This window comes from Mustela erminea, chromosome 9 (genome assembly GCF_009829155.1).
Source record: "Mustela erminea isolate mMusErm1 chromosome 9, mMusErm1.Pri, whole genome shotgun sequence".
NCBI classification, from domain to species: domain Eukaryota; kingdom Metazoa; phylum Chordata; class Mammalia; order Carnivora; family Mustelidae; genus Mustela; species Mustela erminea.
Window position 1 is genome coordinate 66,859,728 of NC_045622.1, and position 27,204 is coordinate 66,886,931.

General features: G+C 52.4%; 1 protein-coding gene across 11 annotated transcripts in view; it reads left to right on the forward strand.

Moving 5' to 3' along the window:
* LOC116600015 (F-actin-monooxygenase MICAL2) overlaps positions 1 to 27,204 on the forward strand; it is a 212,235-nt gene that overhangs the window by 94,285 nt on the left and 90,746 nt on the right. For 5 of the 11 annotated variants that reach the window (XR_004289471.1, XM_032359952.1, XM_032359956.1 and 2 more), the window contains exons 9-21: positions 2,033 to 2,290; positions 3,423 to 3,538; positions 4,400 to 4,526; positions 5,156 to 5,246; positions 5,951 to 6,098; positions 7,205 to 7,404; positions 7,785 to 7,891; positions 16,349 to 16,417; positions 19,265 to 19,414; positions 20,874 to 20,996; positions 22,065 to 22,283; positions 22,485 to 22,586; positions 23,820 to 23,945. Coding sequence is in view for 10 of the 11 variants with exons in the window: in XM_032359952.1 (XP_032215843.1) it covers positions 2,033 to 2,290; positions 3,423 to 3,538; positions 4,400 to 4,526; positions 5,156 to 5,246; positions 5,951 to 6,098; positions 7,205 to 7,404; positions 7,785 to 7,891; positions 16,349 to 16,417; positions 19,265 to 19,414; positions 20,874 to 20,996; positions 22,065 to 22,283; positions 22,485 to 22,586; positions 23,820 to 23,945 (1,836 nt within the window). In the remaining variant the exon portion in view is untranslated. Of the gene's footprint in view, positions 1 to 2,032; positions 2,291 to 3,422; positions 3,539 to 4,399; positions 4,527 to 5,155; positions 5,247 to 5,950; positions 6,099 to 7,204; positions 7,405 to 7,784; positions 7,892 to 16,348; positions 16,418 to 19,264; positions 19,415 to 20,873; positions 20,997 to 22,064; positions 22,284 to 22,484; positions 22,587 to 23,819; positions 23,946 to 27,204 lie in introns of those variants that run through there. The other 6 variants (XM_032359953.1, XM_032359954.1, XM_032359955.1 and 3 more) reach the window with 2 other exon arrangements.

Sequence of the window (27,204 nt, forward strand, 5' to 3'; positions counted from 1 at the left end):
GGTGAGCACGTATCAGAGCTGGTCTCCAAATGCTGAACCCACCCTCGTTGGAAGCCATTGCCTGACCTCTTCCAGTCTCCAGCATTCTTTTCAGCTTAGTACATGGGGCAACTGTTCTGTCCGATTCCCCACCTGGGCTATTCTTGATGCTTCTCCCTCTACGGGCCCTCCTCTCTGCCTAGGACACAGCCTCTCTTCCGTACCTGTGCCTGTGGAAAATGGGACCCACCCTCATTCTCCTGCCTTTGTCTTAATTTAAAACGCCTTCTCCAGGCCTGCCCACTTTCCATAGGGTCCCATCCCCACCTTTCTCTCCCTTGTCCTTGTTCTCACCCCGTCCCCGTGGTCCTGCTCCTGTATCCATCCACTCCCCTGGAACTTCCTGCCCAACAAGGTCCGGTGGCTCCACCCAGCAGTCCTGGCCCAGGTGGGCTCCCAGGCCAACACATGCTCCTCTCCGGGCCACCAGCACCAGCGACCTTCACTGTGCAGTGCTCACACTCACTGGTCAGCCAGCCTACCTACAGCATGCTCTGAAGAAGGGTATTTTCAAGACCTCTCCATCCCCGTCTCCTCTCCACGCCTTTAAGGGAGGGGATTGGTCATGTGACTGTAGGAACAGGTGTGAGAAAGGACACGTGAATAGCAAGAACTCCAACCTGAACGCCACAACCCGACACAGGGCTCCCAGGCCAGTGCTGGGTACGATCTGGGTGACGTAGTTTGGTGTGAGCCTGTTAAAATTTCTGGAACAAGGTATTTGAAATCCTGGTTTTAGGAAAACTGACACAGTGGGTCACTATATTTCTTGATGTGGCTGTGCCTTCTAAATGCTCCTGTCGGTGTGTGGGTGAGGAATGGTCCAGAAGCGTACTTCACCATACGTTTATGTTTTGTGCCATCATAAATTATAGGGGACAGAAATTCCCATTTACTGAGCACTTACCATGTGCCAGGAGTCAGGTTAGGGATTTTATGTCTATGATTTCCTTCGGTCCTCACTGTGTGAAGTAGATTTTGTTATTCCCAGAATGAGAAATGAGAAAATGGAAACTCAGAGAAGTTCAGTAATTTGCCCACATTTGCTTAGTGAAAAGCGAAGGTGGAATCTGACCTCGGGCTGTGGATAACCCCGAGGCCTGTGTTAGTCTCACATACTGGTTCCCGCCCACGCCCCTGCCCCACCTTGGGATCTGCACTTTCTGTGTCACCTTTTGGGAGGAAAGCCTTCTAGTTTCTTAGATGAATGATGAGCAGATTAGACTCTGGGGGATGTCCTGCAGGTCACTGCCAGCATCTGTCAGGAATGGATCTCCTGCCTCTCTAAGCCACGGCCCTCCTCCTTTTAGCAAGGAGTGTGACAGTTTACATTTTAAGAGCAAAGCAGAGCCCTGAGCAGCCCTAGCCTCTCAAGAAAAGAGAGAGCTGATTCTGGAGGGAAGGTTTGAGAGCTCTGCCAAGCATTCATGCCTTTTCTGGTCTTGCTTGACCACCAAACGTATCATGTCTGGATCATATTAGCTTAGCTTAGTCTGCTATGAAATCACTATTTCTTATTTGCTCTCTCATCTTTTAATTGTACTTAAAGTTATCACAAGAACCAGCCATGTAAAATATCTTCTGTATTTACCACAAGACCATTATTGAGTAAGCTGGTTATTACGACACTATGTTCTCTATCAAAATTCCGACGTGAGATAGTTCTTTTAGAATTTAGTGCCAGGAAAAAAATTTCCTCCCCTAGGAATGTCTATGCTTCCTTCTTTCTGATAAGGAAAGCACTGCCATAGATCACATTTCCCTTTTGCCTTGGATGCCAGGAAGCTCAAAGCCAAGTGTGAGGCGTAATCACAGCTCTGTCAACCCTGACAGATGACTGACTTGGTTCCTCTTGATTCCTTTGGCCCTGAGTTTCTGTTTTGCTTAGCTTTGCTGTACAAAACCATTCCAAGTTCTTTTGCAAAGATGTGGGTGTGAACGGTTGCCCGTTACGGGGGTGGATTCCCACACTGCAATCTCGTTCTCTCCCCAGGACTACATCGACACAGAGATGCTGTTGTGCGCAGAGAACGTGAACCAGGACAACCTGCTTTCCTACGCCCGTGAGGCCGCAGATTTCGCCACCAATTATCAGCTGCCATCACTAGACTTCGCTCTGAACCACTACGGGCAGCCTGACGTGGCCATGTTTGACTTCACCTCTATGTACGCCTCAGAGAACGCCGCCTTGGTGCGCGAGCGCCAGTCCCACCAGCTCCTCGTGGCCCTGGTGGGCGACAGCTTGCTCGAGGTAGCATCTGTGTTTGGAACCACCCTGTTCCCGGTAGAAGACAGATCCCTGCATTTCTGGTGTGGCCAGTGGCATCTGCTCTCCCGCAGCCAGGGGAAGGACGGGCTCCCTGCCAGTGGGCCGGACTTGGCCAGGCTGTCCTGGCCTCCAGCTTGCACCTGGCCTGCCCTTTCACCAGACCCAGAGGAGCTCATGGTGTCTTCCTCTCCGCACTTCTGGGCCTTCGCGCTGACCTCTTTGTCAGAGTAGGAAACTAGTCAGCCCTACTCTGGCCTGCATGGGCAGGTCTCTTCAGAACGTGTACCCCCTCAACTGGGCCACAACTTTTTCCTCACAAGGGGAGATCTCTGGGGCCTTGCAACAGGGAGATCATAGAGGGGACAAAAAGACATGTGGGCCCCAAAGTCCGGTTTCCCTCCATGGCCTCCAGCTCAGAATGCTGCCCAAAGCATCGGCAACTGCAAGCATCCTTAGCTTGAACCAACTTTTTCAGCAGGGTTACATTTTTATCTTTAAAGTAAGCAGTAACCAAAAAATGTTTATTTATCCCAAGTAAGAGTCAAATTCCAAACCATGCTTTGGGTGCCCAGGGGACAGTCAGTTGGAACTTAGCTTGGTGGACCAGCCCTCACTTACCATGGTGTGTGGGCTGTGATCGGCAACCCCCCCGCAACCCCACTGTCTCCCTTCTCAGCATTCCCTCCTGTTACTCTGCTCCGTTCCTCCACCAGGCCTTTGCCCACGCTGCTGCTCTTGAATGGATCAAGATTAGAAGCCTACCCATTCTTTAAAATCAGCATAAATGCAACTCTTTTGTGAAGCCTTCCCAATTTCTATCTCCCTGGGTTGGGGTGGGGGGCATTTGCCTGTGCCTTGTTTGAGCCTCCTCCCCACCCCCGACCCCTGGCAGTTTTTCCATTCCTGGGACACAGCCCCTTTTATGTGTGACTTGCTGCTATAGCTGAACGTGTTCGTGCTAAATCCTAGGGGGCTGTCCTGTCGCCCCACACTCCCTCCCGTGCCTCCCACGGGCTGGGCAAACACTGAATGCTGGAGAGAATGGGATAGCAGCCTGGGGAGTGGGATGGGAGGCATGAGAACCAACTGGAATTTTGCACGTTTTCTTCTCTAGCCATTTTGGCCCATGGGCACAGGTTGTGCCCGGGGCTTCCTGGCAGCATTTGACACAGCCTGGATGGTGAAAAGCTGGGATCAGGGCACCCCTCCCCTGGAGCTGCTTGCTGAAAGGTGAGTACTGCTGCCGGGCTTCCAGCTGGGCGTGGGGGTGGGTAGGGGCAGGGCATGCTGGTTCCACAGCTTAGATAGGAAGGGAGCAGGGCTGGCCATCAGGCGGCTCCTGGATGAACCTGAAGCCTCTGTGCTCTTTCTTGTCCTTCTCACATGTGGCCTGATTTGATCATCAGGATCCCAGGGAGACTTTCTGTATTAGATTCTGCCTCCTCCAGTGACTTCTCTTGGGGCCAGGACCTTAGGACCTGAATGCAAAAGAGAAATCCTGATCTGGAGTGGCCCCAAAGTTGGGGTTCCCAACACAGCCAGGTCACTGTGAGATGAAAGAGGTTGAGGGGAAGTCTCAGCTGCCTGGGCTTCTGATCTCTCGGGCCTCTTCTGCTGTTGCTGAGACCTTGGGCTCCCTCCCAGACCCCTGCTGCTGGCCACGTGGCTGTAACATCTGGTGGACTGGAAGACATCAAGACTGGCAGGTGGGGCGGGGAAGGGGGACTGGCCTCTGCGGGTCTTGGGTGTGGAGGCCTGTGGTCACAGGGGACAGGAGGCCACAGGAGGCAGCATGGCTGAGTGGAGGTTCTAGCAAAACCACAGGTCCCTCAGCTGCCAGCTCTGGTGTCCCTGCCCTCTGCTCGGGGAAAGAGGCCAGCATCACTGCCGCTGGACCTCGTCCCACCCCCTCTCCCTAGTCCTTCGACTGTCTCCCACTGTGTGAGTCTCAGGAACCACGGGGGCCAGGCATTGCAGGGAAGAAGTACACAAACACATCTAAACCTTTCAGAGCAGGGGAAGGAGTTTGGGGGGATGAAGGCATGCGGCTGCCAGAGCAGTCCCTGACCCCCGGGCTCTGCCTCATCCTAGAGAGAGTCTCTACCGACTGTTACCTCAGACCACTCCGGAGAACATCAACAAGAACTTTGAGCAGTACACACTGGACCCAGGGACACGGTACCCAAATCTTAACTCCAGCTGTGTCCGGCCCCATCAGGTAAGTCCTCCCCTAGGCCCCATCTGGGTCACCCTGCCCTGACCGGTAGGTGGGAGGCCATGGAAAATCTGGCCCCATCCCTAGGGCTGAGGCCGCTGATAACTCCTGGCTCAGCTGTGGAACCAGTTCCTGTCTCTAGGAGAGCCACGAGAGACAAGAGAGTCAGCATCTCTCTAGCCTGCAGGAAAGAACTAGAACACAGGCAGCATCTGTCCTCGTCTGCGCACACGCTGACGTGTTTCCTGTCACCATGAGTAGGGGTCGCTAAGCACGCCTCTCGGCAGAGTCTGCTCCGCCAACTGTCAGGTCCTTTCAGTTCCCCGTTCTGCAGTCCCATTTCCTCCCATTGACCCAGGAACCCACAGCCACCAACTTCTGGCAACAGCGCAAAGAACAGTGTGATGTTTGTAAAATCAGCCAGTCTCGTGCTTTTACACTTGAGTCCCCCCGCATTTGGGTGGACAGCTGAGGTCCGTTGCTCAGCATCTCACGTTCCCCAGGACCTCTTGCCCAAAGTCATGCCCTCCAGCGACAGAGGGCTGGTGGACACAGAATCGAAGTAGGGCTGGCCCCGAGACCAGCTTTGGGGAGATACCCATGGGCAGCTGTGTGGTCTCTTTGGCTTGTAGGTGAAGCATTTGTACATCACTAAGGAGCTGCACCCATGCCCTCTCGAGAGGCTGGGCTCGGTGAGGAGATCCATGAGCCTCTCCAGGAGGGGTAAGCCACTGCCCCAGGTCCTTGGCCAGGTTGCAGGGGTATAGGGTTGGGGAACGCTTTGGGGGCCCAGGCCCGGCAGCCCACTCGGCTCTGCTGCTATGACCCATGTGACCTTGGCCAGGCACTTCTCCTCTGTCCTTCCGTTTCCTCATCGGTAAAACCGGGACAAGGACAACCTCAAATTGGTTGTAAAGGCGTGAATATGTGTCGAGCACATAGGGCATGAGAGTGAACTGTGCAATTGATTCACTGGGCCTTGCTTTTCCTTCCCTGTTGTTTCCCGTATGGAGATCTTGTCTCCCCAGCCAGATAACAGGCCGCATGTGCTGCACTCTTTTCCTAGTGGAGGGAGGGGATGGTTAAATGAATGACTCTCCAGCATCGGTATGGCCTTGCTCGGGTCACCATCCTGCTGAGAGGACTTTCAGGCTTCTGTTGCCTGCCCAGACACCGGCTCCTCCCCACTGCTGGGCACCCAGCCTTCTCAGCCTACTCTCCCTTCCCCTCCCACATGAACCACCACTGCCGCCCCTGTTGTGTATAGCCTGCCAGGCCTTTCTAGATTTTTCCCATGGCACGGCCCTCTTCTGTTTTCCTGGAGTGCCGCCTTCTATCTGATGACTCCCTCGACGTTCCTCAAGAAGCAGCTCCGACACACCTGCTCCAGGACTCTCTCCACCACTGTCTGTCTCTCCCTGCTGCAGAGCTAGACATCCGGCCCAGCAAGCTCTTAACCTGGTGCCAGCAGCAAACCGAGGGTTACCAGCACGTCGAGGTCACTGACCTGACCACATCCTGGCGCAGCGGCCTGGCCCTGTGTGCCATCATCCACCGTTTCCGGCCTGAGCTGATGTGAGTCGGGGGTGCAGGCTGTACCTGCTGAGGCCTCCGTGCCCCGGGGGGACCCTGGAGACAAGGGCAACGAGGGGTTCTGCTGGAGGCAGAATCTTGGCTCAAAATACATCTTTGGATTGAGTTTTTCTTGAGTTTGTTCTTTTCTGTTTGCACTGATAGCTGTCAGCAGCTCAGTTGACCTGTGTTCCGAACACACCAGGAGCAGAAGCAGCCCCGGCTCCGTGCTCACACTCGTCCCCACATCCCTGCCATCACTGCGCTGGGGAAGTGGAGCATTCACACCAGGCACTTCCCCATCAGAGAGAAATTACGGGCAAGACCTCATTCTGGGGACCAGTTTGAGGATTTTACAGCCAAGGGAATTAGATCTGAGATGCAGACCAGTTAGCTGTGCGGCACTGGGCAGGTCACTTAGCTTCTCTGAGTTTGTTTTTTTGTCTATAAATTGGGAATGATGGCAGTGTCGATAGGAAGATCGGGCACACTTTGTGATGTTGAAGGTCCCATACATGTATTAATGTTGGATTCAGGCCAGCTGCAGAGTAACCACAGCCACGAGCATGTTCATCCAGAAGGCTGAAAGGAAACTCACTAGAGGTTGTCAGTCGGTACCTTTAGGGGTGAGGCTGCCTCAAGAAGGGGATGGGGTGCTTGCTTGTTACTTTGTATGTTGTAGATCCCTTGATTCTTTTTTTTTTTTAATGCAAGATACCCATATACTTTTATAATTAAAAGCACAAGCACATAAAGGAACTATTTAAAAGTAAAATAGCTATACGTTTTCCAAAGATGTAAATTATTTTCTGATTATTTCAGCCCAGGCAGCAAAGACATTGACATGGCCTAAATCTGATTTGGTCCCCACCCCAAGTGAAAAGGAGCCTCCCTGGGCAGTCGTGGGTGGGGGGAGCAGTGGGGTAGTGCAGGGAAGGCAGCAGTGGGTGGGGAGATTTGGGGGGATTTGGGGTCACAGCTCCTTCACCTCTCCCCACCTGCTGAGACCCAGCAGAATGTTGCCCACAGGGCTCCTTACAGGGAAGCTGGTTCAGCTCTTCACACCTCTGTCTCCTGTGCCTGAACTTTACCTCGTTTTGATTCTCCAGCAACTTCGACTCTCTGAACGAAGATGATGCCGTGGAGAACAACCAGCTAGCATTTGATGTGGCTGAGCGTGAGTTTGGCATCCCCCCGGTGACCACGGGCAAGGAGATGGCGTCGGCCCAGGAGCCGGACAAGCTCAGCATGGTCATGTACCTTTCCAAGTTCTACGAGCTCTTCCGGGCCACCCCGCTGAGGCCTGTGGGTAAGGCCCTTCTGTGGGGCAGGCTTCGCTGTGCCCTTGGGCCATCTCCGCCCTGTGCCCATGTCTGGCTGCTCTCCACACCAGTGTCTAATGTTTTCAGGCCGGCCCCTGCCTTCCCTCTCACTTGGAGGCCAAACCGGGGTGGCCCCCACCCACCCAGACCTGTGTGTGTGAGTGGGCATGTGGGGCAGGGGCCACATGAGGCCGAAGGTCTGCCCCTGTGACTGGGAGGTCACTGTTGGGCCCCCTTCCCAGCCCATTCATATCTGTAGTTGAGGGTGAGGGAATTACTTGGAGGGATCTTATAGCAGTGACACCCCGTGAGCCCTGGGGTAGTGGTGGCAAGGTCTGATCGCTGTCCCATTTTTATTTCCTAACAGATTCTTGGGGCAAAAACTATGGAGAAAATGCTGACCTCAGTTTGGCCAAATCCTCCATTTCTCATAACTATCTCAACCTCACATTTCCGAGAAAAAGGATGCCACGGGTAAGTTTTGGCCTGGTTTTTGTTGGGTTTCTCTTTGCCCATGGATGGGGCCAGGGGACGGGAGAAGGTCATGTGCTCAGTCTGTTAATGCTGATAAAGGACACAGATCGAGAGCCCACGGGAGATATGAGTAAGGCGCAGTTTAGTGACCCTGTGCTGTTGGAAGTCCCCCCGGCACCATATTGCTGGCTTCAGTGACATACACTGGTTCTAGGAAGGGCATAGCTCAGATCTGAGAGGTCATGCTGCTGAGTATTTTTTTAAGTAAATCAGATGAGCCCTGCCTCCTAAGAGGACGGGGAGATGATCTCTTCCCTAAGAGGAAGGGGAGACGATTTCTCACTTGTTCAGTTTTGATCAGTTATATCACGCCTGTCAGTGACAGAGTATATGGTGAGGCTACAGTTATACATTCTGTTCCATTAATTTCCTTCCTTCTTCCTGCTCTTCCTCCTCCTGTCCCTCTCTCCTTCCTTCACAAATGTTGCCAACTTTAGGGCTGAATATTTTGGTTTGTTTTTCTAATTTTTTTTTTTTTTTTAAGAGAGATATCAGGAGAAGAGGGAATGAGGGAGAGAGAGAGAAAATCCCAAGCAGGCTCCATGCTGAGTGTGGAACCTGACGCGGGGCTTGATCTTACCACCCGGAGATTATGACCTGAGCCAAAATCAAGAATTGGGTGCTTAACTGACTGAGGCACCCGATCACCCATTTTTTGTTTGTTTTTTATGAGAGTAGCAAATACACAGAGGTAAATAAGGTATGCCTTTGAGGAGCTCAGAGCTGAAAGGGGTTCTGGAACTTTCTTAACGGCATCCTTAGTGTCTCCGTGATTTTTATCACAGTGCCCCTAGATTGAAAGAAATATCTAAAAGTTCTGTTTACTAAGAAGTTAAGTCCAAATGACTTGGTACAGGCATTTTACAAGATGTATAACAGACTTCACCACATTTCCCTAGAAAATTTAAAGCATCCTATGGTTCCTCTGCAGCTCATGGTGGGGCCATGGGGTGCCTTGGAACACAGTTTGGGAACTGTGAGGCTAGTGATTTTATAATTTCATTTGAATGATGGTATGTCTGTGGTAGGTATGATACAAGTTATCTTATGTGATGTGTTCATTTTATACATTCAAAAATGAAGGACCAGAGATGTTAGGTGGCAAGTGCTCCTACAAAGCTTGCCTCTCTCCACGGGGCCCCAGAGGGCTGCAGGCCTCTATGTGTGTCTGACTTTCTAGGTTGCCGACAGCCTCCTACTTGTGGTCAGTCATGCCTGGTCCTGCCCGCTCCTCCCCCCCAGGGTGGGGCTGGGGCCACGTAGCCTCCTGTCTTTGCCTCGGCTCTGTGAGCAGCGGTCACTTTTTCCACTGAGGTCTGTACTCCCTGCAACGTTGTAGCCTTTGGGCTAACTCCAGGAGCGGGCTCACCCTGTCTATAGGAGGGAATGGATTAGGAAGGCCAGGGCTGGGGAGGGAAGGTGTGCCGGTCTGCTGGGGCTTCCAGCAGAGCAGCCAAAGGGCTGAACTGCCCCTAGCGGCACTGTGGCCCCTGCTCCCCAGGCTGCCCCATTCAGAGGCTCTGTGTGAGGGCTGTGTGGCCTACCACATGTCCCACTGAGTGAAATTTGTCTTCTGGAGACAGGTCATAGGTTCATTCCGTCTAGCCTCCCCACTTCAGGCTTCCCCAACCGAGCAAGCCAGGGCAGCCTTTCTGGGAACTGTCTGAGCCCAACACTGAACGCCTCTCTCCATCCACTTGCTTTCTCTACCACTTAGCCCACAACTGGGAACAGCAGGGGGAACTGGAGAGGAATGTTGAAACCTTTCACTCGCCACACCTCTGTTTACAGAATGACGGAATTCTAACAGTCTGGCCAGCCCTGGGTCACATGGGGAATGGTCAGCAAGGCCAGCCAGGCCCTCGGAGGCCTGAGAGGTGCTCATCCCACTTCCCACTGGCTCTGCTAGAAAATGCAGGGGGCATGGGCAGCTCTGTCTGGCCCAGCCCTGGCCGAGGTTCAACCATGCCCCCTGAGGGGCTGCCCAGGGTCTGCCCATCCTGAGAGGGGTCCAGTCCCCCTCCATAGCTTCATTTATGTCTCAGATTTGCCCTGCTGTTTAGATAGGTAGAAAGATTAGGTCATTAAAGTAAGTGCTGAGGTGGGCATGATTTTTGATTGAATGCTTCCTCTGAGTGGGCTGGCGAGTTAGAAAGGCCCCTGGGTCACATTCTGCCATAGTCATCACTGCAATACCCCAGACACTGTCTACCACTCAGTGCCCGTGCACCGATCAGACCACACACAGAGTACCTCCTCCTCATCCACTGTGAGTCTTCTTGTATCTGGATACTTTTTGGTTTGGAGAACCTATTTGCCATGCTCTTTGGTCTTGACATGTCTCACAAGCAGAGAGAACTAAGTCCACAGCAGCATCCCTCAGGATGGGCATGGAGGATGTCTGTCTGGGACACTCCAAAAACGCACATCAAGTCTCCACCGTGGTTATACCCAGAAGATGGCCATGCAGTTAGGCACACAGCCGCCCGCACCCTTGTCCATGTGCCCTGATAGACTAGAGACGCAGGCCCAGCTGTGGCCCCATGAGTGCACGCTAGCACACACACTCACACCATCCGGACACACAGATGCATCTGCCTCCAACCTCATCCCCCTTTCCTCAGCCCTCTCCGACCCTCCCTATGTCCTCCTGAACTCTCAGAGGAGCGTCTCGATGCAGGAATTGAGAAGCCCATGTTTGTTCACAACACAGCATCTTAATCTGGAGAGGGTCTGTTTTTCTCTACTGAGCCGGCCTTTAAAATCTCTTCCTCTTCCTGGTTTTCATGGTTGGTGTCAAATCATTGTCTCATCCCAGATAGCATCCAAATCCCAAGAAAACTGGTCAGCTTCAGGCAAAAGAGAAGACTTTTCCTCCACCGAGGGCCTTATTTACTTCCAGAGAATGTAACTTTCCCATCGATCTGCCCAGAGAGTTGTCCCTCTGGTGAGTGGCAAACCGCTGAGGTCGATGGGTGAGCTGCAAATGTCGCAGGGCCAGGCCTGGCAAAGGGAGAGCTTGTGGATTCCATGTTCCCCTTCAGAAGCCCTTGGTTCGTTCCTGAAGATCTACCTCTGATCCTAAATGTACCCGCACAAAAGCCTGGGACCTGGGAAAATTGCTGGGGACTCCAGATCTCCTGTTACCATGGACCTCAGGCGGTATCTGAGCATACCCACATGGTCTCTGTCCTCCCGCATGTCCCCTCCTAGGCCTATGGCATGTGGGTCATGCCTGAACTTAGGGCCATTGCTGTCATCACACACGTGACAGTATGGACACACGCAGGACACTTGATGTCAGTTTTCGAGACAACATAACACAGAGGTGTCACTTGTTCATGAAAAGCTCATCCCAGAGGCCAGGGTCGTGGCCGCAGGGTGTTTATCCTCTCATCTAGCCGATGGTGACACAGGCTCCCCTCCAGCACTGTTCCCAGGACGTGGCTGGTGTAGGTGTCTGGTCCCAGCAGTCAGGGTGCCCGCCCAGCTCTCCTCTCCTCACCCCTCCCACACAGACACTTTCCAAAGAGCCAGGCGCGTGAAGTAAGGAAGCGTTTCCTCCATCCAGACGGCCTGGTGCCTCTTTGATGCGGGTTTCTCTTCTCAGCACTCCTGGTGCTGGGGGTAGAGCCGAGAACAAGACAAGCAAGGACTCTACCCAAGGACGCTGCCCTTCTAGGTGGAATGTCTGAATTCCTCTCCCCTTCCCCAGCTGCTCTCACAGAACCCCCACCCAGCAGCCAGAGCTCTCCTCTAAGTTTCTAGTGCTTCTCAACTCGGAGACTTGGGGAAAGTCCCAGAGGGCCAAAAGTACAGGTGCCGGGCAGCCGGGCTGAGCTAGCACAGGGCCTTTGAGCTGCCCCTCAGGCCCCCACGATTTGCAGGCCAGTCACTCTTCTGTCCTCTGTGCCACACAGCCAGGTGTTCTGAGCGGTTCACAGAGTGAGAGTACGTTAGAAGCCAGGCAGACAAACACGTATTTAGGTCTGCCGGGGATTTGGCACATGCTTGAACCTCTCCGAAGGTTTCTTTGCTTGTCTGCGGACTGATTCCGATCATGTCAGCCCTGCATTGCATCACGGTAATTGTGTCACGGTAATTGCATCACGGGAAGACCCGGTGCACAGACATGTGCTGTGGTTCAGAGCCCCTGCCCAGCCAAGTGGGAAGGCTGTCCCTTAGGAGTACCGAGACAAGGCAGATGCCTGTTTCCTGAGAAAATGAGTCAAGCTAGCAGGACCGGACCCTGGGTTCGGCACCGCAGCCATGATCGCGGGATACCTTACGGTGTGCAAAGCAGTCTCATATGTATCTCATTTGTTCCTTGTGTTCTCTCTGGAGGAAGACGGGGCGTGTATTCTCAGCCTGGTCGTCGAGAAGGGGAGTCTTGCCTGTGGGGACATTAAATCGCGATGTCCTGCCTGTAAACTGTCCTGTAGTAAAAGTCAAAGTTGGACCTGGAATTAAGGTTTTCTCATTTGTTAACTGGTATTAATCTAAATAACAGTGCCTAAGAGGTATACAGTGCCTTACAAGAAGTGTTTTATGTACAGGACTTTGTGAGCTGGATAGTATATCCAGGCAAGGAAATAATAGACAAGGAAATGGCAGTCAGAGAAGTTAGGTGATTTTCCTAAGGTCACACAGCTGGGAAGTAAGTCATGTCAGAACTCAAACTCATGAGTCCTTACTAGTCTGTTACTGAAGGAGAGAAGAGTTTCCTGCTAGTATCATTGGCCTAAATATCCCTGCTGCCTCCCTACTTAACCAGGCCATTGCCTGTAATGGCCAATCTTTCTTCCTATGTCCCATACCTAAATTTCTCCAGAGTTAGGCTATACTTGTTAGTAAAATATAAAGGTTGTTTCCTTTGGGCTAAGATCACATGGCGTTGGGCTTTTGGGGGACATGGTTATCTTGTACCAATCAAATAAATAATCAGACTAGCAAATACATTTTTTTTTTAAAGTGGAGATACCAGTTAGTTTAATAAATGCCCTCTGGTGCATGGACTCTTTCAGGTCATTGGGAAATCATGGTAAGAAAGTGTTCTTAGGGGGTAAGGCAGGAAAAAATTAATAGCAAAAGAAAGTGAACTGTTTGTGTATGGCTGGGCACCATAAGTGTTTTCTTCCTCCTTGTCCCCCATTCTTTGTAGAGCAAAATAAAGTCCAAGGAGATGGGGGTACTAAAGTGACATTGGCTTGCAGATAGAGATATACAAATAAGAAAATATTAGGTAAATCCCTAGGTTTGAGTTTTCTCCACCTTTCTGTTTTAACCTCGCTCTTTAGTTGAGAATCAGTGCTTCCATGAGAAATCCGTAAGGAAGAGTACAGACCGTTTGAGTATGTGTTTTGCCAACCTTTTCATATGGACTGCGTTTTGTTGTCCTATGGGTCAGGGTGAATCAGAGGAGTGGAGGTTGCCCCACAGGCTTCTTTTATTTCCCTTGAAGGATCTGGGGTCTTCTTAGGTGCTGGGCACACTCCCTCCCAGGAGCTGCGGCTGGTCTACTGGGTTTGGTTCTCCTTGGCTCCGATGTTGGAACACTCAAGCCTGGAGCTGTTGAATGCAAAAGAGAGAGTAAGAGGTGTCGCTCTTTGAGAGAAAAGCCAAGTCTTCATTTAAGGTGGAAACAACACAACAACAAAACAAGAGAAAACCCTAAGATTATGCATGCAGTGTTCTTGTTGGGTAGGACGCCCTGTACTTTCTCAGGCCCCTGTCTCAGCCAGCAAGCCATTCACATGCAGTGGAACTGGGGGCCCAGATGGCCTGCGCCTCTAAGACCCAACATTGTTGTGAATAAAGTCATTTGTTTCTCTTGGTGTTTGCCCAAGCGTTTGGGTTGAAATCATTTCCATTCACAGAATAATGATTTATTAGAAGCTGAGAAAAATGCTAGAGGGAAGGCAGGGCCCTTTGATCTGTTGTTTTGTGCTCCCTGAACAAGGGAAGGGTCAAATTTTTGAACAAATATCAATGCCTAAACTGTGGTGGATCTTTTCTTTGAAAATATTAAAGGTGCTGCTAAATGTGGGAAGGGGGTAGGGGTGATGGGACTACAGAAGCTGGGGAAGCAGGTGCTTTCTGCTGGGAGCAAGTGGGCACACAGTTATGTGTGCTGGGGCTCCGAGCTCTTATAGCAGAATAGGCAAGAAGTAAAAAAAACCTTCCCGTGGTGTAGCAAGGGCAGGAGAGGTGAGGCAGATTGGGCCGTACTGGGTTCGAGGGGAGAGAATGGCCAGCAGCCCTTCCCCCTGCCTGCCCAGTGGAACAAAGGCTGGGATGTAAGTTGGCCTTCTCTGGAGGGCCCAAGTGCGTAGGAGTCTTGGGGGTGGGGATTCCATGGCCCTCAGGGGGCTGGCTGTATGGAGAAGGCCCCCGCTGGAGACCGGTGGTCGCAGGGTCTGGGTCGTCTCACCGTAAACATCTTTGCTGCAAGCATTTTTGCTCTGTAACCAATCAGCTGTAAGGCAGCTGTGCTGCAAACGAGAAAAAGCACAAGAAACAAAAAATGGGCAATCATTAAAAAGGATGTAATGAAACACAAGAAACAAATAACAAAATTAAAAGGACTTCGTGTGAAATACAAAAGATTTGACTCCTTCAGAACATGTAATGTGGATTCATGGCTACACCTTGCGAACAGCTGGTTTCATTTCGCAGATCGTACCTAACTAAGCACTTGTCTTCACGGTCTTTCGTTCATGCTAGTATGTGTTCTTTGCTTACTGATCCATCTCCATGTTCGACATTACACGTTTTCTCTTTTCACTAAACGTTCTTCCTAAAGAGAGGTGTCCTAGGGCGCCTGGGGCGCTCCGTCCGTTAAAGCATCTGACTCTTGATTTCTGCTCAGATCATGATCTCAGAGTCTTGAGATTAAGCCCTGCTTTGGACTCTGTGCTAGGCGCGAAGCCTGCTTAAGATTCTCTCTTCCCCCTTATGCCCCTACTCTTCTTCTCTCTTAAGAAAAAAAAAAAGAGAGAGGGCGTATCCATTTCCAAACACAAGGATGCATATTTGTGACTAAGCGTTATGTTTTCTTGTGAGCACCTGTTCCACCTGTTGTTTGTCCTTGGCCTTTTGTCACGAGTCCAGCAGAAGACCTCCCAAAGTTCTGTGGGAAATGCGGGTTCAAAACTCTGCACCACCATAGAGACCATCACAAGGGCTAAGATTTATGTAATATAAAAACAGGAGTACTGTGTTGGGGGAGAAATGAAGCCAGGCTGTCTATCAGCCAATGAACTCAAGCTGTCAGCCCATTATCTCTGTATCTGTTACAGCAAAATTGCTTTATACCCAATGAGTTACGTGGTAAAAATGCTTGTGGCAAAAGTGCTTGAGGCCAAACTGTCTGCAGCAAAGATGCTCGTGGCAGAAATACCAGATGTGGGTAGATAGACAGGTCTAACCCCAGGGTCAGGATAGACTTGCCCGGCAGGGTACAGAGGAGGCTCTGAGTCCAGCCCCCAGTTCCCAACCCAGCCCACAGCCCACTTCATGTGTGCAGCTCACCCCCCCCCGCCATAGGAGATAAAACTGACAATGCGTGTGCCCTTTGGTGGCCCTTGCAGGGTCGCAGCAGTGGCCTTGTGCAGAGTGGGGGTTCTCCAGATTTCAGTGTTCAGATTCAAGCAGCAGAAAGTGGGCTGGAAAATCTTATGATAAGGCATCCATGTGATTTATTGTCTAATCAGGATACTTTCAAAAATGAAAGTGGACACACTAAATAATTTTGCTGGGGAAACAAATTAAAACGGTCCTGGGCACACAGAGCTGTGTGATCACTATAGTTTTCAGACCTTATCTGATGTCCCCTTGAGTTGATAAAATACGGTTTACTGGCATTTGCAACGGTGACCAAATGACGGGCATAATTTGCCATTAAATTATGCAGAGCAGCTAGATAGCTGCTCTGAGCCCCAAGAATCCCTGCCTGTGGGGTGAGCAGTGGCACCAGGTTGCAGGAGGGAGGGGGTGTCCTTATGGCAGCATGCTATGCCAAGGGACATCAGCAGGCCTGTGACTGCTCAGAGCCCAGGGTCACACCCACCCCAGAGATGGTCCCTGCCCCACCTGTGTCACAGGGATTCTTTATGTTTAGGGATGTTTCAGAATGATTTTTGGGGATGTGATTCCCACCCCTTTGATGGAACCCCCTTCACACACACCGGTTCGGTAAGGTTCCCTTCTCTGAATAGAAATCTGTGTCTGTCCCAGAACAGGGTGACCTGTGTCCGTGTTTCTCCTGGGCCAGCAGCTGTTTGCAGGCGGGGGGCATCCCCAGGGCTGGTGCCAGGCCCGCTCTAGAGCCTCAGGGCGGTTGGTGGAACCACAGACTTCGCAGACCCTGAACTCATGACACTTTCTTGGCCACTGCAGGTGGACACCCAGACTGAAGACAGCGACATGAACAAACGGAGGCGGAAAGGCTTCAACAACCTGGATGAGGTTTGTGCCCACAGTGTCCATTTAAGCAAAGGCTGGTTGCCTGGCAGCCAGTGGCCACAGCTCTGGCCCTTCCCTTTCCTCTTTCGTGAGCCCCTCGGTTCCAAGCTTGGCTTGATGGAGAAACCTTCGGGCTCTGGTCCCCCCTCTACTGTTTCCTAGCTGTGTCAGCTGGAGAAACAGAGCCTCCCAGGCTGTGCCTCATGTCTGTGAAAGGCAGATGATACAATGGAAATGTAGGCAACTTATTGCAGGATTTTTAAAGACTAAAAACGAAGGGGAATACAATGTGCCGAGCATGCTGTCTGGCACCTGTGCTAATCAACACAGCATCACTGTTAGCAGGGGGACTAGTAACCAGGCACCCGGAGCCCTTCCTGTCCTTGAGCCATAACTTCTGCCTTTTGTTTTCTGCACTTGTCTTCAAGGCAAATGTCCCGGTGCCCACAAGTGCCACCTTCTGGTGAAAGCCAGAAATTACAGGCTACTTTGTCAAAACGAAGCACCTAATCTCTCTCCAGACATGGGTTCTCAAAACAGTGACTTTTATAACAAAGGGAGCTACAAGGCCCAATCTAGGGGGTGGGGGGAAGCTGCCTGTTTCTTACCCCATTTTCTGGGAGGGGCAAAGGGGCGCTCTGATAATGGAACCCTGGAGTTCAGTTCATGTTTTAAAATGTGCACAAACACATTTTATCCAATGGATTCAAATCACGCTTGTCCAATCCTTTTCTAGACTACTTGATCCTCTCAAGAGCAGTTGGTTCTCCATTTCTTGGTGCTGGTGTGATCAGGAACCTAGTGAATATCCCTAGTGAACCTGAATAGATAGTTGAAAGGAGGAAGCAGAAGCTGATGAACAGGGTGAGGGAACCTCCCACTTCCCTGATTATGGGGTGTTGGCTCTCACTTAAAGTGCCTGTGATTTGCCCCTGCCTCCTCCCTAGAAGTTTCCCTGTGATGCATGATGTCTCAGGTGGAAACCTGCTCCTGTCCTTCATCCGTGGCTTCTTTGAGGGAGTGTTTTTGCTCTCTCTGTTGCTGGCAGCCCAGGAGTCAGAGTGTGGGAAGAAATCGGTTGCACCTGCCCTTCTGGGTTGTTTCTGGGCTGATCTGAATCAGCTGTTGTACTAAAGTCAGGCTTCACTAAGCAGTAATTCTTTCCAAATTCTTGCTACTCAAAGTGTGGGCCAGGAACCAGCAGCATCAGCCTCACCTAGCAGCTGCTTAGAAATGCCTGTCAGGGCCCACCCCAGACTATGGACTCATCTGAATCTGCATTTCAAAGAGCCCTGCAGTGATTTGTATCTGAGCAGTGCTAGTCTGCACGACTTTGGCCTTGTGCCAACAGTGACGCTCCAGTAAACCTATGGTTTTCCACTCAAGACTACAGCGATATGCAGAGTTCCATTCTGCACTTTGAAGTGGAGAGTGACTCTTCCGTCCATGTTTATCCAACACTTCAAAGTGGCTATGCATATAAGGTTTCACTTAGAGCTGGTGCTCTTAGGGAATCTTTAAGAAAAAGAAAAATCAATTGACCTTAGCTTGCCTCTTCCCATGACCTTTCTAAGTGAACATATCTTTGTTGTCTTGAGAACATCTGTTCCTGTGAGGGAGAGGCCCTGCCTCCCTGGGAAGGCGGATGGCCTACCTGATTCCATGGTGGCTTTTGCTGCTGAGGCCTGTGGGAGCAGGTCCTTCGGCAAGGAGAGCAAACATTGAACCAGCGAACGCTGGTAATTTTCCAAGTTTTATGTTTTAGCAGATGAGCTCAGGAAGGCTCCCATGGAACTCCATTTTATAAAACAGCACAGCCAAGTGACCATAGCTGGCACCTCACCAGTCAACACTCACATTGGTATCAGGGACACAAGCAGTTCTGAACTTTGAGGCATCTTCCCCAGAACACATAACCCTAGTCTAACCATGAGAAAACACCAGACCAACCCAGCCCGAGGGACTCTGTACAAAATAGCTGACCAGTGTCCTTCAAAATTGTCAAGGTCTTGAAAGGCGAAGAAAGATGGAGGAACTCTTATGCAGGAGGGAGATTGAGGAGACAGGCTAAATGCCATGTGGGACCTGGGCTTGTGTCCTGGAACCCAAAGGACACCGCTGGGAAGCTGAGGTAGCCCGAATCAGGTCTCTAGCTTCGTTAACAGAGCCGTGCCGATGTTCATTGCTTCGTTTTGGTAATAGTACCACGATTATTCCAGGTGCGAACATTGGGTGCTTCTGGATAAAGGATGGGCGGGAACTCTGTGCTGTCTGTGTAACTTTTCTGTAGATCTGACATTATTTCCAGATTAAAAAGTTTTTTTAAAGATAGTGACCACAGAGCAGGGCTGGTTGACGTTGGGAGTGGGGCGCAGAGGAGAGGAGAGAAGGGAACCCAAAGCCTGTGCCTTGCCTGCCTGACACCCCCTCTTGCTTCCTTCATCCCCCCCTACTCTTAACCTCTCGCTGCCACTCAGTGTAATTGGAAAACGGTTTTGCTGGTCACTTTATTATTATATTTGACTCTCTGCAACAACCAGGTGAAGTGGGCTAGGTTCCCATTTTACAGATGAGGGAGCTTCAGAGAAATGAAGTAAATTGCCAAGGTCCCTGGGCAGGGGGGTGAAAGAGGCCATTTTCAGACCTTGTGTGGCTCCCAGGTGGGTGTGCCTGTCCCTCGGGAAGATGTGAGCATCATCTCAGTGGGTGTCACCAGCCGCTCCTGCCATGCTTCCTCGGACCCTGGCGTCCTTCTTCAGGAAACTGGTCTGGTGTCCTGTGTCCCCGGGCCGCTCTCTGATATCTGGGTTCTGGGATCCAATAACCGATGTGCTCCTTCGGCGTTTGCAGCCTTCAGCCTATCCCAGCCGCGGCCTGCGCTCCAGTCCAGAGGGCAGCAGCGGGAGAGAAGTGGGAAGCCAGAACAAAGTCAAGTCCATGGCAAGTCAGCTGCTGGCCAAGTTCGAAGAGAATTCTCGGAACCCCTCGCTCCTGAGGCAGGTGAGTCCCGTCAGACGCTCACTGGACCTGCCTTCCCGGTGACCAGCACCTGCTGAGAAGCCAGCAGAAACGTACAGGCCTAGTGGGGGATTTCAGGCATGCCAGCCAGGCCTGGCTCAGGTGAGACTGGGGCTCCTTCTGGATCAGCGGTCCCAGGAGGGACGACATAGCACATTTAGGCCATAGCGAAGATTCGAGGCCTTAGGAGCCTCCCATCTCTCTACGGCTACTGTCTCTGCCATTGTAGCCTGAAAGCAGCCATGGGCGGGACTGACGCAAATTGCGCAGCTGTGCGCCAGCAAAACTAATTTACAGAAACAGGCAGCAGGCCGGCTTCAGCCTGAGGACCATAGTTGGCTGATGCCTATTCTGCCTTGGAGAAGAAATCCAGAATTTGATTTTGCCTTGTGACCACAACCTGATTTGCAGCCAGCTTTGCGGTAGTACGGCATAAGGGAGGTTCAGAGACCCTGGCTGCCTAGAAGTCTAAGTCCAGAGGGAGGAGACCTGGGCACCCCAGGGGAAATGAAGTCATAGCTCTCAGCTCCATGGGAACCGACCCCCCCAAGTGTTCTCTGACGTCCCCTCCTCCATGTTCCCTCGGGTCAGGCCGGCAGGGCTGTGGTGTCCGACCAGGGCACCTGGGAGGCTGAAGGAGGCAGACTACCATGGGGCAGGCTACACACCAAGCCGATTGTTCTCAGACTGACTCCATGGTCTGTTCTGCGTGGTTCATTCCTCTGAATTGCTCTGGGATGCCATCATCAAATTGCAAAATCTTGGGACAAGGGGTTTGGTTTTTTTTTGGAGAACACCTGTTGTACAACAGAATTAGGCTCCTCTCAGGAGAAGGACAGACTCTAGGTTAATCAGGCTTACAGGTGATCATAAATGTCTCCCTGGTCTTGATGGGGGAGGGGGGCTGCCCCTCTGGACAAACTGGCCTTCCCCAAGAAGCCAAGTTCTGTTCAAAGGGGACCATTTTCCTGAGACTTGTGATGATTTTCCTCAATTGCCCCTTCTAGAGGTTTGGCCCCTAAGGGTCCCGAAGTGTCAGTCGAGGGTTCTCTTCCATTGGAAGGAATGTGCTGTCCCTGTCATCTTGTGTGCAGGAGACCTGGCCATTTCCAGGAGGATGCCAGGGCTGGCCACCTGGCCTTGGCATAGGCTCTGGCAGTGTAGGTCCAGTGGCCCAGGTCTGAGCCAAGAGCAAGGCCTCCCTGGGATTTACACGTTGTCCAAGAGAAGGAGACTCCAGGACTTGCTGTTCACATGGACAGAGAACCAGGGTTCAAGTTTCCCTGCTGGGCCTGGCTCGTGGGAGCTCAACCCAGGGCTGTCTTTGCACTGCCAACTCTCTCTGCCTGCCTCTCTTCCTCTCCTGCCTCCAAGTGTCTGACTCTCCTTTTCCTTCGTGTTTCCTGTGGCTGCTTTGTGGGACTCACCTTCCTCCTCCCAGGAATGCCGTGTCTCAGGGATAGGTAAGCCTGTCCTGCGCACTTTCTCTGACCCACCTGTTAACCCTCGCTGCTCCAGGCCAGAGGAGCCCACACCCAGCCCGTCACCTCCTCTGAAAAGGCAGGTAGGGCTCCTTCCAGTGGACCCTGTCTTGGTGAAGTCAGAGGGGACTTTGGTCCAGAGGGGTGGGGTTGGTGTCTCTCTGTGCGCCCCAGGTAGGGCTAACGGTAGCTTCTCTGGGAAGGCAGACAGAACTTGAGGTACAGTCCATATAGGTAAGAATAACCAGGTCTACAGCTTCTGGAAATACGTGCCAGCCCTGAATGTCGTCTGCCCAGCTGCTGTGCTCCTGATGCTTTATTTGCTTGGGGGGGAGCAGACCACATCTTATGGGGATTTGGGGTATTTGGGGGGATGCTCCAGGACTCTTAGCTTTATTTGCAGGCCAATTGGATAGGAGATTTCTAAGTAGACGGACAAGTGACAGGGATGGTGAGATAAGCTTGAGGGGGGGAGGCCAGTTGGCTGCACACCACTGAAAGGATGAGGCCCGGGTGTGGAGAAGACCTCCCCTGGTGCTGGTCAGATAAGCAGATGAGGACCTGCCCCCTGGGGCCAGGGAGGTCGCTGGCAGCCGTGGCCCGAGGCTCTGTCCAGCCTGCATCTCTGGGTTTGGGGTTTGAACAGAATCACCGTTCTTGAGTGCAGTGTTCAGAAATGTCTCGCCCGCAGCAGGAGGTCGGTGTTGCTGCCATGGTGGAGGCTCGGTGAGGTCAGTGAGGGTATATGGCAGTGATGTTAGGCCTGTGTGCACAGAGGAATCACCTAGAGGGCTTTTTGAAGAGTATTGCCAGCTGCTACCCACCCCCAGGCCAGTTAAACCAGACTGTCCGGGGGTTGGGCCCAAACTCGGGTGGCCTTTTCTAAGCACCCTAAGTGACTTTTGTGGGCAGCGAGGACTGAGCTTGGGCTTGTGGTGGTTCTGACCTGGTGAGTCTGGGTTGAGGCAGGATGGGGTGTCGCTAACAAGGATGGCAGGGGAAGGAAGGTCAGTACCTGAGATTAGCGGGGAATCCGACTCGCAGTGGCCTCTTCTGTGCCTTGGTCCCTGGTCCTTGTGGGGAGGGCTCATGGTGGGGGTGTATGAATGGGCCGCAGTCGGGAAGGAAGCTTGACTTTCCTTCTCTCCCAGTTCCCCTCGGTGGTTGTGACGGGGCATGTGCTCCGAGAACTAAACCAAGTGTCTGCTGGCGGCGGGTGCCCGAACAGGCCCTGGAGGGCCAGAGCCAAGTCGGACCTGCAGCTCGGTGGGCCCGAGGCTCCTGCCGGCCTGCCTCCCACCTGCCAGGGAGCACTGGCCCTTTCTGGGGTGCTGCGGCGGCTGCAGCAAGTGGAGGACAAGATTCTCCAGGTGAAAGCCCTGCCCGTGGCTTTTCCTCTGTCTCTGTCTGGGGCGCCTTCCTTCCTTCCTCTGTCCCCTCGGCACTGGGTGGGCTCCTCCTCGTACTGTTCACGCCCTGTCTCCTATCTCATCCCGCCGCTCTCCTGGAGGCAGCCACCATCGTCTCTGTCACTGTCTCTCTCTCTTGCCCCTCTCTCACCTTGCCTGCAGAAGAGGGCTCAGAACTTGGCCAACAGGGAATTTCACAAAAAGAACATTAAGGAGAAGGCGGCTCACCTTGCTTCCATGTTTGGACACGGGGATTTCCCGCAGGTAAACACGGGACTTTCAGAGCCCCCCAGGAAGCTTGATGCTGCACATCTGGCAAAGTGGCCATGAGTCCGTCTCCGGAGCTTCATTTACTCCCCCTTTCTCCTCTTCCAGGAGGAAGAGATTGGGCTCATGGTGGTTTTGACCTGGTGGGTCTGGTTGAGGCTCGAGATGGGGTGTCACTAACAAGGATGGCAGGTGGAAGAAAATAAGTACCTGAGGTACTGATTTTCAAGCCACTAAGGAATTCAGGCTAGCGTCTAAAAAAGACGCAGATGAGCTGATGCAAAAACACTAGATCAGTCATGACAAAGGGAAGACCAAGGTAGCAATGTAGACTCAGGTCAAAGGAAAATGTGATGACCAGAAACATGTGCTGTTAGATCCTAGACAGGCCTGAGTAGGCGCTGAGCTTCCTAGGAGGAAATACAAAGAAGGAAAGCTGGTCAGTTGCAGGCATCCCATGCCAGTGGCTTAAATTGAGGCACAATGGAGAAATCTCCCCATGGCCCTGACCACGGGGATGAGCCAACTCCAGGCTCTAACCTGTGCTCTGCTTTTCCAAAACACAGCATCAGGCAAGCAGAAAGGCTTTGCCTCAGGCTGGTAATAAGCACAGCCCTCTCTATGCCAGGTAACTGACCTAGAACCTTGCTGAAAAGAAGAGGGAGTGCGTGGCAAGGAGAGGGAAGAGTTGCTAATGTGATGCCACCGGGCATGTGTGTCAGTGGCCCCCTTGCTTGCAGAGAGCTGCTTTCCTTTGGTCTCCTCCAGACCTATGTGCTCTGCTACCAGGCGGAGTCATTGTCGTGGGAAGGAAGTTTTGTATCTAGTTTGTTTCTGGGTCTCAGGGGCCATAGAGATACTTGCTGTGGCCATCTGCCCCATAGTGGCCCCAGGGTTCTCCTCTCCTAAGTTGGCATCAGCTCCTTGACATGCTGCAGAGTGAAAGGATTGGGAGTTCGCTGTGGCATTCTGTCGCAGATGGACACACAGACAGGATGGGTCTGCTCCTTTGAAGGGAGCCAGGTTGGTTGTAGCAGAATGCAGTGTATCCAGGAGTCAGACAGTCCTGCTGGCCTCCCAAGACAGAGGCTTCTCTTCCATCCTGAGACCCAGCTCTGGATTTCCTTTCCCCTCCCTGAATGTGTAGGCGTGGGGTTACACCGTGGAGGCGAGCATCACTGCGCGCTGTCCGGGGACAATCACCATTTGCTCTGTTTCTGTTCTGTGCAGAATAAACTACTTTCTAAAGGCCTGTCTCTCACTCACCCTCCGGCTTCTTCCTCCTGCCTTCCGTCTCCCGATCCAGCTGCTGCTTCCTCTCCGTCGACTGTTGACTCTGTTTCTCCTGCCAGAAAGGTAGCCGTCCTGAACAATTAGCTTCCCCCACTCCCTGCATGTTCTGAGATATTCTCCTGCTCTGCTTGACCTGCACAGACAAGCATCGGGAACCTGCTTGGCTTGGCTGCAATGAAAACGTGTAAGATCCTTTCCAGCGGTCCTGGATTCGGTGGTTTCTGTGTTGGAGCAAGCAACAAAGCGGGGGCAGGCAGCTCATCCAGCAAGCATTACCCGGGGCCCATCCCAGGCCACCGTGTGCCAGATGCTGACACGAGGAGGACAGGGGCACAGCTCGCGTACTCCAGTTTTGAGGACAAACAGTGCGTTAGGCAAGAAATAGGCGATTGCCAGTCTGTGGCTGTTTTTGACCCAACAAAACGGCAATCTCACATAACGAACCTGCCGCTTTTCAGTACTGTCCCTTGCTTCTGGAGGATATAAAAGGCAAGTTGATAGGAACCCAGAGGGGAGAAGCCGGGAGGGGATTCACAGAGAAGGCAATATGGGAACCAAGTGTCAAAGGTTCCATGGAAAGAGAGAGGCAAAGGTTCTAGAAAGGTCTAACCTGTGCAAAGGAAGTTATTTAGGGTTTCTGTGAACAGAAAGAAGATTCTGGAGCAACTTGCTTTGGGAATAAAAGTATGGAAATGTGGCGGTTGAGGTTGGAAGTCAGCCCACTCTTCATGTTAAGGAGTTTCATTCTGCCGTCTTAGAGCCATTGATGCCACAGCTCCATGTTCTAGAAGGAGGACTCAAGTAGCAGGGAAGAGGTTGGCTCAGAGGAGGGGAGGAGGTGGGAAGCTAACTTCAAGTAAGTAGATCATGAATTGCAACCCTAGAATAATTTTTAAACTGGGGTTCTGGAGCACTTTTCATGGTTTCCATTGTCCTCCTCTACTTACTGTCTACCTCGTACTGTCCTCCTCTTACTGTCTACCAAGTAAGCTGAGAACTCTAGCGGGCTGGGGCGGCAGAGCGATGGTCTCCAGGAAGCTTGGCCCCTGGGCTGGATGAGCCTGAAAATGGCTGTGAAGCCCGCTTCTTCAGCTGTCGCTCGGGAAGTGGGTCTTGGTCTCTTCCTCGAAAACTGTGCTCCTCCAAACACACCTGGTCTGTCTCGCTCCCCCAGGCTCACCTTGGTGCAGAAGGCTAGATGTCCCCGATCAGAGTCATGGCTCGTTTGCTTCCATGCTGTTAGGCTGAAGCACAAACCAGCCATCTGCTGTTGCCTGAGTGGAAAATTAGGAGCTGCCTCTTGGTTTGTAGCTGAGACCTCCACTGCTATGGGGAGAAGGGTGCAGGTAGGGTCTCTAAGAAAGGAGCAAGGGATATTATCAGCCCCACCCCCTCCAGTATCCCCAGTGAGGCTATGGAGCATCCCAGGCAGGGCAGCAGGAGGTGGCCTAGGGCGGCACAAACACCTCTGACCTGCAGCTCCTCCGAAGACCGCCTCGGCCAGGATGCCTGGCGTCTTCCTCCAGGTCAGCCCTGGTCAGCTGTTTGGCCTCAGGGCTCCTGACCTGTCTGGGATTTTCTGTTTTCTCATCAGCAAGAGGCAAATTCTTGGCTCATGTGATAGCAAGCTGTCTGGGTGGGGACTGACATTTTTGTCATCATCCTCACCAGAATTCCAGAGCAGCACTTTTGCCCAGCTTGGAAAGCCTCCCCTGGCCATTGGGGGCAGGGGTGCTTCCTATTACAGTGCCCTTCATGAGACAGGAAGGGATAAGAGTGCCTGGGCATAGACAGGCAGCAGCTAGTGCTCCTAGCTGAGTAGCTGGGCCCATGCCGTGCTTCTTTCCAGCCCCCCACCTCTGGCTGGCCCTGGTCACTGTCCCCTCTAGCCTCTGCCTTTCTTTCATGCTCAGGGTGGCCTGGCTTAAGGGCAGAGCTGGGGCCAGAAAAGCCCCCACATGTCCCAAGTTCCCTGACTTGGTTTCCTGTAGGCATTGGAGCTCTAGTTGCAGGCAAGAGGCCACCCGCATGTCTGATGGAGACGCTTCTCATCGGGAGGCATTGCTCCGTCATCATCATGCTTCAGTGAGGCCCTTGGCTGCTCCTCCACGGGGCTCCTCAAGTAGCTTTTAACCAACGTCACTCATGAAGTGAGCCAGCAAGTGAACATTCAGTCATTCAGCAAACATTTACTAAACCACAGACAACTTGGTGTCAGGCCCTTTGGGCTCTGGGGATGAGCATCAGTGATCTGGAGTTACCTTCCTTCCCTGATGCAGCTTGTATCCCAGTGGGTGGAAATCAACAATCAGTGACAATGTAATATATAGGTAAAGACGAGATAGTACTTCCTCTGGAAAAATTATAGCAGGTAGCAGGGAGCTGGCGTGCTGGGGAAAGGTAACAGTGTTACATGCTGTTGTTGGGGAGAGGGTGGGGGGTTCTTCCTGGGAAGGAGAACTTACCAGGAGTAGAGCCACAGCTGAGAACACAAAGGTACAAGGAGGAGACTAGATCCCAGGCCTCCTGCCCCTGGCGCAGTGTTCTTTGTACCAGTGGCCGAGCACGAATGGGAGACCTTGTCAGATGCCCCAGCTCAGAGGCCATAGCCACAAAGAGCTCCGTGCCCAGGTGCACTGAGAGCTGCAAATGGGGTGGGCTTTGGGCTGACCAGTCCCAGGCCCTCTGTTCCAGGTATTGCCATGGGCTCTGCAGTCTCCCCCTCCCCCACCACCAGTTTCCCTCCCTCTCCTGGACCCCATCCCACCCTGAGTCGACACTGGGTTTTGTGCATGTGGAATCTGGCAGATGAGTGTCCTCCAAAGAGAGAACTGGCTGCCCCTTAAAGTCAGTGACGACCTGGTGACAAACTTCATTCAGTCCAAAGGAGCTCTGGGAGCCTCCCTGCTGGAGAGAGCCTGAGGCCACAGTGCTTCCTCCAAGCCCCTGCTCTCATTACCCAGAGTCCAAGCCTCCATTCAGGGAAGCCCGAGGAAGGAAAATTCACTTGGAAACTGATGCTTAGTCCTTGGCAACCTTGAGGCAGGCAGTGTGTCTCTGACCTGCCCCAGAGCCCTACACTCCAATTCTGAGGGAGCAGGGATACTCCCCTGCCTGTGGGAACAGACCCAACCAACCTCAAATGGGGTCACGTGTTATGGGGATGCAGACTTAGGTCACCAGTTCCAAGAGATGTGGCCAGGCTATGCCTTCAGACAGCCCTCTCAGCTGGACGTTTGCTTTAAGATTCAGTAATGTTGCTGGCAGCTTGGCCTGAATGGTCACAGGGCGTATTGAGGTTCTCTCATTTAGGATCTAGATC